This window comes from Alosa sapidissima, chromosome 3, assembly GCF_018492685.1.
Source record: "Alosa sapidissima isolate fAloSap1 chromosome 3, fAloSap1.pri, whole genome shotgun sequence".
In the NCBI taxonomy this organism is placed as follows: Eukaryota; Metazoa; Chordata; class Actinopteri; order Clupeiformes; family Clupeidae; genus Alosa; species Alosa sapidissima.
Window position 1 is genome coordinate 435,023 of NC_055959.1, and position 12,659 is coordinate 447,681.

Here is a 12,659-nt window from a genome sequence, read left to right on the forward strand (position 1 = left end):
ACCACCTCAAAAACAGGAAAGCAAAAAAGTAGAATAACAATAATACTGAATAATAATAATAATAATAATAATAATAATAATAATAATCCTTACAAAAACAATAGGGCCTTGCGCCCTTCGGTGCTCGGGCCCTAATAAATATAGCCACAAGCGGCAATGGCGGGCCCGAGCACCTGCGGGCCGCAACCCGTGACATTTCAGAATCCAACAAAGCACCGACGTGGTGCATTTGTAAAATGTACATATTTGATGTGTGTGCTATTTGTTTTTGCATGTTATTTTCTGGCACATTTACTTGCTTGGCCAGGTGGGGGCGCAATGCAAGGCAGGCCCATTGTGTGTCATCATAATCATAATATAAATTAACCTGAGAAATTTCAGATTATTCATTTTAAGCAAAGAACATTTCTGAAACACTTTTTGGCTATATGGGGGCTGTATATTAAGCATTTGAATTACACATGTGAATATCATCACACTAATGATATCCAATATTTTGCAAAGTTTCAGATCAACCAATATAGGCATTACCAATTTCTGGCACATTTCCTGCTTGACCAGGTGGTGGCGCTATGCCAGGCAGGCCCATTGGGTGTCAGGATATCATCATAATCATAATATCTATTAACCTGAAAAGTTTCAGACCATTTATTCAAAGCATAGAGCATTTCTGGCACATTTCCTGCTTGGCCAGAAGGTGGCGCTATGCCAGGCAGGCTCATTGGGTGTCTGGATATCATCATAATCATAATATCTATTAACTTGAAAAGTTTCAGACCATTCATTCAAAGCATAGAACATTTCTGGCACATTTCCTGCTTGGCCAGATGGTGGCACTATGCTAGGCCTGTGAATTACGAATGTGAATATCATCACAATAATAATATCCAATATTTTATAAAGTTTCAGAGAAATCACTTAAGGCATTGTCCATTTCTGGCATGCTATGTCAGGCAGGCCCATTGGGTGTCTGGATATCATCATAATCATGATATCTATTAACCTGAGAAGTTTCAGACCATTCATTCAATGCACTGTGATTTATGACACATTTCCTGTTTTTGTGGTGAGATATTAAAATCATATCAAATATATAACTTATCAAAAATCCCTTCTCAATTTAACATCAGTGACATCTTGGCATAATATTTGCCAAATTTCAAATGAATCTGACAAACCGTCTAGGAGGAGTATGTTCAAATTGATCATATGACATCAGTATAATTGTCATTCTTTCTGTTGCCAGTTGGTGGCGCTATGCCAAACATGCATTATGGGCCTGTGAATATTATCATTGACATGGTCTTCAATGACCTGTGAAATTTAAAACATTTCAAGCCATGCATGGTGAATTATGACACATTTATTGTTTATGTGGAAGGGTATTAAAATGAATAATTTCGCCATTTCGTCAAATTACAACATATCAAAAAAAAGCTTCACAATTTATAATCAGGAACATCTCGGCGTCATGTATACCAACTTTGACATGAATCGGATCAACCGTCTAGGAGGAGTACGGTAAAATTGATCATGTCCACAACGCACAAAATCTCAATTACCTCACTTCCTGTGGGTGTGGCTAATGGCATGTTAATACAAAAGTTGTTTGTTTTTGGGAGTTACATCCACCCACCAAATTTGGTGTGTGTATCTAAAACTATATGCCAACCACAAGTCACAGTGACATAAGGGGGCGCTATGGAGTTCCTGGGCAACGCCCGGTGCCAAGCTTTTATCCCTGTCTATTCACTGTAGCACTTGATGTGTGTGCCAAATTTCCTGCGTTTTCATCGATGGGAAACACCTCTTTTGGCATCACAATTCATCACATTTTAGTCCGCACAAAATCCCAAATACCTCACTTCCTGTTGGGCGTGGCTAATGCATTGTACATACGAAAGTTGTTGATCTTGGGGAGATACACACACCTACCAAATTTGGTGTTTGTAGCTGAAAGTATATGGCCACTACGAGATCAGTCATCTAAGGGGGCGTAAGGGGGCGCTAGCGAGTCTATGGGCCATACCCGGGGCCAAGCTTTTTTACCTAGCTGCTTTGTGTGACACCTGATGTGTGTGCCAAATTTCAAGACTTTTCGATTATGTTAACCATCTCTAAATATTTGCCAACCACAGGATCAGTCACCTAAGGGGGCGCTAGCGAGTCCCTGGGCCACGCCCGGGGTCAAGCTCTTGTACCTAACTGTGATGCGTGACACCTGACGTGTGTGCCAAATTTCAAGAGTTTTCGACCATGTTAACCACCTCAAAAACAGGAAAGCAAAAAAGTAGAATAACAATAATACTGAATAATAATAATAATAATAATAATAATAATAATAATAATCCTTACAAAAACAATAGGGCCTTGCGCCCTTCGGTGCTCGGGCCCTAATAAATATAGCCACAAGCGGCAATGGCGGGCCCGAGCACCTGCGGGCCGCAACCCGTGACATTTCAGAATCCAACAAAGCACCGACGTGGTGCATTTGTAAAATGTACATATTTGATGTGTGTGCTATTTGTTTTTGCATGTTATTTTCTGGCACATTTACTTGCTTGGCCAGGTGGGGGCGCAATGCAAGGCAGGCCCATTGTGTGTCATCATAATCATAATATAAATTAACCTGAGAAATTTCAGATTATTCATTTTAAGCAAAGAACATTTCTGAAACACTTTTTGGCCATATGGGGGCGGTATATTAAGCATTTGATTTACACATGTGAATATCATCACACTAATGATATCCAATATTTTGCAAAGTTTCAGATCAACCAATATAGGCATTACCAATTTCTGGCACATTTCCTGCTTGACCAGGTGGTGGCACTATGCCAGGCAGGCCCATTGGGTGTCTGGATATCATCATAATCATAATATCTATTAACCTGAAAAGTTTCAGACCATTTATTCAAAGCATAGAGCATTTCTGGCACATTTCCTGCTTGGCCAGAAGGTGGCGCTATGCTAGGCCTGTGAATTACGCATGTGAATATCATCACAATAATGATATCCAATATTTTATAAAGTTTCAGATCAATCACTTAAGGCATTGTCCATTTCTGGCACATTTCCTGCTTGGCCAGGTGGTGGCGCTATGTCAGGCAGGCCCATTTGGTGTCTGGATATCATCATAATCATGATATCTATTAACCTGAGAAGTTTCAGACTATTAATTCAATGCACTGTGATTTATGACACATTTCCTGTTTATGTGCTGAGATATTAAAATCATATCAAATATATAAGTTATCAAAAATACCTTCACAATTTAACATCAGCGCCATTTTGGCATAATATTTGCCAAATTTCAAATGAATCTGACAAACCGTCTAGGAGGAGTATGTTTAAATTGATCATATGGCATCAGTATAATTGTCAATCTTTCTGTTGCCAGTTGGTGGCGCTATGCCAAACATGCATTATGGGCATGTGAATATTATCATTAATACATTTCAAGCCATGCATGGTGAATTATGACACATTTACTGTTTTTGTGGAAGGGTATTAAAATTAATAATTTCGCCATTTCGTCAAATTACAACATATAAAAAAAAAGCTTCACAATTTATAATCAGAAACATCTCGGCGTCATGTATACCAACTTTGACATGAATCGGAGCCACCGTCTAGGAGGAGTACGTTAAAATTGATCATGTCCACTACGCACAAAATCTCAATTACCTCACTTCCTGTGGGCGTGGCTAATGGCATGTTAATACAAAAGTTGTTTGTTTTTGGGAGTTACGTACACCCACCAAATTTGGTGTGTGTATCTAAAACTATATGCCAACCACAAGTCACAGTGACATAAGGGGGCGCTATGGAGTTCCTGGGCAACGCCCGGTGCCATCCCTGTCTATTCACTGTATCACTTAATGTGTGTGTCAAATTTCATGCGTTTTCACCCATGGAAACATACCAGGACGAGTGTTGAAATACTGTGCAGAAGAGCTGAAGGATGTTTTTACAGACATTTTCAACACCTCTCTGGAGCAAGCAGTCATCCCATCACTTTTCAAAACTGCCACCATCATACCCGTGCCAAAGAAATCATCACCATCATGCTTCAATGACTACCGTCCTGTAGCACTCACGCCCATAATCATGAAGTGCTTCGAACGGTTAGTCATGTCACACATCAAAGCCACCCTACCCCCCATCCTGGACCCCTTCCAGTTTGCATACCGAGCCAAACGATCCACGGAGGATGCAATCTGCTCTGCCCTCCATCCAGCCCTCACCCACTTAGACAATAAAGACTCATATGTGAGAATGCTGTTCATAGACTTCAGTTCAGCATTCAATACCATAATACCACAACAACTCATCAGCAAACTGGACAAGCTAGGATTCAGTACCTCCCTCTGCAACTGGCTGCTGGACTTCCTGTTGCAGAGACCACAAGCAGTACGTGTCGGGGACAACACCTCAAGCACTCTGACCCTGAGCACGGGGGCCCCTCAAGGGTGTGTGCTCAGCCCCCTGCTCTTCACACTGCTAACACATGACTGTACAACCACTCACAGCTCCAACCATCTGGTGAAGTTTGCGGACGACACAACACTGGTGGGCCTCATCACTAAGGGCGATGAGGCTCACTACAGAGAAGAAGTAGACCTGCTGGCTAAATGGTACAAAGACAACAACCTCCTGCTAAATGTCAGCAAGACCAAGGAGATTGTTGTCAACTTTCAGAGAGGTCACAAACAACTGCCACCACTGTCCATCGACGGAGATGCTGTGGAGAGAGTGAGCAGCACAACATTTCTGGGGGTGCACATCAGCGACGACCTCTCCTGGACCACCAACACAGCATCACTGGCGAAGAAAGCCCAGCAGCGCCTCTACTTCTTGCGCAAATTGAAGAAGGCAAGTGCCACGCCTCCCGTCATGACTACATTCTACAGAGGGACCATTGAGAGCATCGTCTCCAGCAGCATCACAGTGTGGGGCGGAAGCTGCACAGATCAGAACAGGAAGACCCTCCAGCGCACTGTTAACACAGCTAAGAGGATCATTGAAGCACCACTCCCCTCCCTGCAGGACATTTACACCACCCGCCTCACCCGCAAAGCACTAATGATTGTCAAGGATACAACCCACCCTGCACACGAACTGTTCAGCCTCCTGCCCTCTGGAAAGCGGTACAGGAGCCTCCGCTCCCGCACCACCAGACTGGCAAGTAGCTTCATCCACCAAGCAATCAGGATGCTGAACACTCTACCCACTCTCCCATCACTGACAGCCCCCCCCCACCCACCAGCCAGCCAGGAACCTAGGAAACTAGGATCCTGTCTACCCTAACCCCCATCCCCCCCCCCAACACCGCCCTGTGGAACTGCACTGTGACTGCGCAGCCTAACGTGTTGCTGCTTCACATCAAGCCTGATATACTTGAAATTACTGCATACTGCATATCAATGTAAATATACAGGTCACACAAGCACAAGTTTAAACTTCATGTAACTGTTAAGACTATATAAATATACAACACAACTACCTCTATTTTTTTTTTATATATATGTCCTATATTTCTATTTTGATACATACATGTTCTATATTTCAGTCTTGCACTTTAATTTAATGTTTATTGTCTATCGCTATGTCTATAGTATGTCTATGTCTGTATTTAAAGTATGTCTATGTCTGCATGGGAAAGTAAGAAACGAAATTTCAATTCTTTGTATGACCAGTGCATGTAAAGAAATTGACAATAAAAGCCGACTTGACTTGACTTGACTTGACCATGGGAAGAACCTCTTTTGGCATCATGATTCATCACATATTTCATCACATATTAGTCTGCACAAAATCCCAAATACCTCACTTCCTGTTGGGCGTGGCTAATGCATTGTACATACGAAAGTCGTTCATCTTGGGGAGATACAGACACCTACCAAATTTGGTGTGTGTAGCTGAAAGTATATGCCTACCACGGGATCAGTCATCTAAGGGGGCGTAAGGGGGCGCTAGCGAGTCTCTGGGCCATACCCGGGGCCAAGCTTTTTTACCTAGCTGCTTTGTGTGACACCTGATGTGTGTGCCAAATTTCAAGACTTTTCGATTATGTTAACCACCTCAAAATATTTGCCAACAACGGGATCAGTCACCTAAGGGGGCGCTAGCGAGTCCCTGGGCCACACCCGGGGTCAAGCTCTTGTACCCAACTGCGATGTGTGACACCTGACGTGTGTGTCAAATTTCAAGAGTTTTTCTACCATGTTAACCACCTCAAAAACAGGAAAGCAAAAAAGTAGAATAACAATAATAATACTCGATAATAATAATAATAATCCTTACAAAAACAATAGGGCCTTGCGCCCTTCGGTGCTCGGGCCCTAATAATAATAATCCTTACAAAAACAATAGGGCCTTGCGCCCTTCGGTGCTCGGGCCCTAAATATCCAGAAAGTATGCTTTTACTAGGCTTTTAATGCTACCTGGGATTCTGAAATAATCAAAGGCCTCCCACAACAGACTATGCGGCACAGACCCAAAAGCATTAGCCAAATCCAAGAACACAACGTGCAGGTCTCTCTTCTCACGCTTTGCTAATTGAATTTGGTGCTGGTATGCTCTAAGCACCCGGAGAAGCAAGGAATTCCAGCTTTTTGCACCGTGGTATCAATTAGTTTATTCCTTTCAAGGTAATTTGTCAGTCTCCGTGCCACCACACTGAAGAAAACCTTCCCTTCAACATTCAGTAGACTAATTGGCCTAAATTGATTAATCTCCACTGCGTCCTTTTCTTTGGGAATAAATATTCCCCCAGCCTTGGGAATACTCTGCTTTTTCCAAACTATCTTCATTAATTACAGTGCATGAAAATGCACTGTACTGTTCTTCCTAGGCAACTTCAACAACTTCTTCTTCTTCTTATTCCGCTTACCACTTTTTCCGTACGCTATTTCTCTTGAACAGTTTAACTTAGAAACTTCATTCAAACTTTGTAACGTAGGTATTAACGGACCAAGCTGCTATGTCTTTTCAACTTTGAAACTTTTATACTTTTTAAACTATTAAAGAAAAACGTTTTAAAAATCCCCATAGACTTAACATTGCCGATTGTGACATCATAACACGGCCGTTAAGCAATTAGAATCCTATGGCAGGTGTTCAGGCCACCTGCAGCCTCAGGCTTTAAGCATACAATCTGGGTCAAAAAAAAGACTACACATCCTATTCAACTGTTTCCTCTGCCCAAAACTGTTTCAAAATAAAAGTCCTCACTACAATAATCCACTGTTAAACAATGTAACCCATTAAACTACTGAACTTTTTACATTCAACTTTTAAACGGTCTACTTTTAAACTATCATTAAACTATCTATCTATTAAACTAGCTGTCTATCAACAACTTTTAAACTATCTACATTCAACTTTTAAACTTTTAATCTATATACATTCAACTTTTAAACAGTCTACTTTTAAACTATGATTAAACTATCTATTAAACTAGCTGTCTATCAACAACTTTTAACTTGTCATCAACTATGTCAACACTTGTCATCAACTATGACTCCTAACCACTGTAGCTCGTTAGCATGTTAGCATAGTTAACATTTTTAACAAAACTGCTAAAAATGATTAGCTAGGTTAGCTAAGTCATATGGTTAGCATAGTTAGCATGGTAGCATAGTTAGCATGCTAGTTAGCATAGTTAGCATAACTATTAAAAATGAGTAGCTAGGTTAGCTAAGTCACATGGCTAACATAGTTAGCATTGTTAACATGTTAATTAGCATAGTTAGCATAACTACTAAAAATTATTAGCCAGGTTAGCTAAGTCACATGGTTAGCATAGTTAGCATTGTTAGCATGCTAGTTAGCATAACTACTAAAAATGATTAGCTAGGTTAGCTAAGTCACATGGCTAGCATAGTTAGCATTGTTAGCATGTTAGTTAGCATAGTTAACATAACTGCTAAAAATGATTAGCTAGGTTAGCTAAGTCACATGGTTAGTATAGTTATTAGCATGTTAGCATGTTAGTTAGCATAGTTAACATAACTGCTAAAAATGATTAGCTAGGTCAGCTTAGTCACATGGTTAACATAGTTAGCATGTTAGCATTGCTAGCATAGTTAGCATGTTTAGCAAAACTGCTAGAAAACGTTAGTTAAGTTAGCTAAGTAGCATAGTTAGCATTGCTAACATAGTTAGCATGTTTAGCAAAACTGCTAGAAAATGTTAGCTAAGTAGCATGGTTAGCATGTTAGCATTTCTAGCACTGCTATAAAACATTAGCTAAGTAGCATGGTTAGCATAGTTAAAAATCTTAGCATAACTGCTAGCAAACATCAGAGCCATTCCAACTTTCAGTTATCATCAAATATCTACCTATACACATCCATTAAACTATTTGAATATCAACATTAATTAAACTTCCAGTCTGTCAACAACTTTTAAACTATTTACCTTCAACTTTTAAACGGTCTACTTTTAAACTATCATTAAACTATCTATTAAACTAGCTGTCTATCAACAACTTTTAAACTATCTACTGTCTATCAACAACTTTTAAACTACCTACATTCAGCTTTTAAACAGTCTACTTTTAAACTATCAACTTTTATTAAGCTATGCAACAACCATGTCTATCCTAGCATCACCGAAGTAACCATCTCTGTATTATCAGTTTTAACTATACATGATATTTTACATCACAACTTAAGCATTTTCATGCACTGGTAATTCCTTGGAATTGCATTTCTAGTTACTTCTTGCACCTCTTTCCACCTTGGTGGACTATCGTTTCAAGTATATGTGGCGGCTGATGTTGTACTCTTTGAAAACAGCAATACTTTCTTTACAAATCAAACACACGGCCTTTGACCAAACTTCAGTAAAGAAATATTTTGTAAAGTCGACACTCGGTGTCGACTTTACATTTTTTCCGACTGCTCATTTTGTCAGTAGGCCTATATTTCTCATGCTGGAGACAGAACAGTGGCAACGAGAGAAACGATTGACTGTCGTTAGAGGGCTGTACGTGCATTGCGCCATCTAGTGGTACTAACACAACGTCGGGCAGGAGAAAAAGGCGAGCCGCTGCGACTGCCTGGCGGGCCAGATTGAAGTACGTGGCGGGCCGGATCCGGCCCGCGGGCCGCAGTTTGCCAACCTCTGCTATAGCACCATAACTAAGGTATGGTGAAGGGTAGTCAACACCAGCGCAGGTATGGTCAGTGACCACCGTTGCACGTATGACTGGGATGCCAGTCACACAAGGACACAGCAGGGTGGTCCATTCCAAAAAAACCTGAGTTGGTTGAAGTTCCACACTGTACCATACCTAACTATGGGAGGCGCTAAAGAGGTATGTTTTAAGTCTAGACTTAAAAATAGGGAGGGTGTCTGCTAATCGAATAGAAACAAAGTTACAAAGTGCTTTAGATATAAGAACAAAATAAAAAGAACAAAAATTAAATGTCTAAAAACAATACAAATAAGACCATATCAACATTAGCAAGAATAATGGAAATGTATTTTGTTTTTGTTTTTTTTTTAAAAGAGAGATTTAAAACATGTTACAGAATCAGCTAACCTTATTTGCTCAGTCAATGCATTAAATGCAGTCAATGCAGTAAACCTGTGCCTGCAGACCTTAATGTGCGTGTAGGAATATAGGGAACTACCATATCAGAAATTTAACCAGGGGAAAGGCCATGAAGAGCTTTAAATGTAATGAGTAAAATTTTAACATCAATTCTCCAGCATATATAAGTATAAGTATAAGTATATATACTTTTTTGATCCCGTGAGGGAAATTTGGTCTCTGCATTTAACCCAATCGGTGAATTAGTGAAACACAAACAGCACACAGTGTACACACAGTGAGGTGAAGCACACACTAATCCCGGCGCAGTGAGCTGCCTGCTACAATGGCGGTGCTCGGGGAGCAGTGAGGGGTTAGGTGCCTTGCTCAAGGGCACTTCAGCCGCAGCCCACTGGTCGGGGCTCGAACCGGCAACCCTCCGGTTACAAGTCCAGAGTGCTAACTAGTGGGCCACGGCTGCCCCAATGGGAGCCAGTGTAGTGATGTTAGAACAGGAACGTTGTCTTCATACCTTTTGGTCTTATTAAGGAACCTGGCAGCAGAGTTTTGGACTATTTGAAGCCTATGTAAGGACTTTTGAGTAAGGCAGGTGAAAAGACTGTTATCTAATCCTGTTAAGACTGTAATAATCCAGGCATGAGGAGATAAAAGCATGTAAGATGATTTCTGTATCTTTAAATGATAAAATAGGTATTATTTTGGAAATATTCCTAAGTTGGTCAAAACCACAAGCTCAAGCTTTGTAATATGGTGTCAAACCAGATGCCAAGATTTTTTGCAACAGGCTTGACTCTATCCTGTGTAAGGGACCTAAAAATGGCAACATTTGATTCCATGTGCCATGTGCTGGGACCCAATGACAGGGATCTCTGTTTTAACAAAATGACTGATGAATGAACCAACTAGGTTGGCACCATGATTGGGTACGAAAAGAAAATACAAAAGCAGAGTCTCGCAGAAGTAAAGATGTGGAGGTATTCATTACTTATTACTGGCAAATAATGAAACAATATAAGAATAATGCTTCTTAACATGGAATTGCAAAAAATTTGGGGATTTCATCATCAACAGTACATAATATCATTAAAATATTCAGAGGATCCAGATAAATATTTGAAAACTAGGGACGAGGCTGAAAAACAATATTGGATGGCAGTTGTCTTTTGGTACTGGATTAAAACAACTGTTTCTGTAACAAAATAATTTTATGGGTTTAGGAAAACCTCTGATAATCATTGTCTATGAGCACAATTTGAAGCTCCATTCACAAATTAGATTTAGACATGATATAGAAATGCAAATTCATTCATTCAAATGACCCCTAAAGAGTTTTTTCTTATTTTCTTCTTATTTTTACCTTAAAATAATGTTTCCAAAAATAATTTCGATAGCACATAAACTCTTAATAGGGCAAACGGAACTTCTGCCACACTCAAGGTTGTATCGCTTATGATATCATTAAGCAAGTTTGCTGTGGCAGGTAGGAACACTCTGCACCAACTTGTTATAGTGCTCAGTTCAATATCCAGCATCTATGATGATATGGAGGTGCATTAGTGCCTATGGCAGACAATGTCTTTTTCAGGGAGACCTTGAATATTTCAGAAATACAAACAATGCAAAAATATTTTTGCACATATTACAACAGTATGGCTCCATAAAATAAGAGTCCAGGTTAGTGAGGTAGTGTTGTAAGCTAAATTTTTATGCTAATGTGTTTCGTAGTATATAATATTGGTACACATATGTGATTTGTAATCAGTTTGCCCTTTCTTATTTATATCAGAGATGGGTCGGGCCAGTCCTGATCTTAAGCAGCTTTGACCTCCAGGAGAGGACCCCATCCCTAAAAGTGATGTGTGAGAAGAATATTGTACCTTCCAACCTACATGGCAAGAAGACAGAGGACCTCTGCAACAGTGTGAATATCCAAGGCTCCAGGTCCTTGCTCTTTCTGCAGGATCATAACTTCACTAATTCCCTTTGCGTATTGGGAAACACCATCACTGGCAACAGCTCTGCACATCACATCTCCATTGATACAGTTACTATATCTGAGGAAGAGGTTGCTAAAAAAATGCCACCAAAGGGAAATGAAATAAAAGTCATCATGATAGGGGGAGATAGCAATGAGCACTGGTTAAACCATGTGGAAAACATTGATCTTGAACACATCTCACTGGATTCATTTAGCTCCCTTGAGTACTATGAGGATGGATACCCACCTATGAGACTTGACCTTGACACAGTTGATAGTGGCTTCCTTGAGTCCAACTGCAGTAGCCCTATCTTTGACCAGGGTGAACAAATAGAGACTGACCCACTTAATACAGGAGAGGTCTCCCATTCAAGCTATGTAAAACAGTGGATTGTGCACACTGTGGATAGTAATAGTAGCCAGTGACTCAAGGGTGAGATAGTGAGCTCTGATACACAAAGTCAGACATAGTTGATTAAGATTTAGTCTATCCTTTGTGAAAATTAAGTAGTGTTTGTGTAATGTCATGTATATTAAATAGCCTTAGTGTCATCTCAATACACCTAGTATGGAATGTAAAGGTTTTTTTGTAGCCTATACTTCAAGCATAATATGTGTATGATACCAGTGGCGGACCATGGCTAGCATTTTCAGGTGAAAATAAACACAGTTTTATTGAAATGCATACCTGTACAATGACATCATGTTTTCACTAAAGCCATAGCCTAGGCTATTACTATTCTTGACCATTAATTTACTACATTGTAAAAGAAATGTTATAACCATTGGTGGTGCACTTCGGGGGAGGTTACCATGAATTTGTATTTGCAGGGGTGCCTACAATATTGAAAATCTGACTTACATCACGGATACTTTATACAAAAAAGAGAGAAACCATCTTAAGTTTCAGACCTTTTTTTTACAAAGAGTATTTCATAAAGCCTAGTAGTTCTAAAAGACCTAAGTCTGGGAGAGCTTATAAGTAATCAATAGGACTCCTAACTCTCTCAGTGGTGCGTTTCCCAAAAGCCCAGAGTTGACAGTATTTGAGTCACACATTACAGATATGTTAACGATACAGAAATACGGTGTTGATATTCGATCATATTTCGGTCA

At 40.1% G+C, this 12,659-nt stretch overlaps 1 protein-coding gene across 1 annotated transcript in view; it reads left to right on the plus strand.

Annotated features, from left to right (window-relative positions):
• The window catches only part of il21r.1 (interleukin 21 receptor, tandem duplicate 1), a 59,179-nt gene extending 46,951 nt beyond the window's left edge, over window positions 1–12,228 (plus strand). The window contains exon 9 of the mRNA XM_042086221.1: window positions 11,352–12,228. Within this exon, the coding sequence (XP_041942155.1) occupies window positions 11,352–11,969 (618 nt within the window). The 3' untranslated portion in view covers window positions 11,970–12,228. The remainder of the gene's footprint in view (window positions 1–11,351) is intronic.
• The last annotated feature ends 431 nt before the right edge of the window (window positions 12,229–12,659 follow it).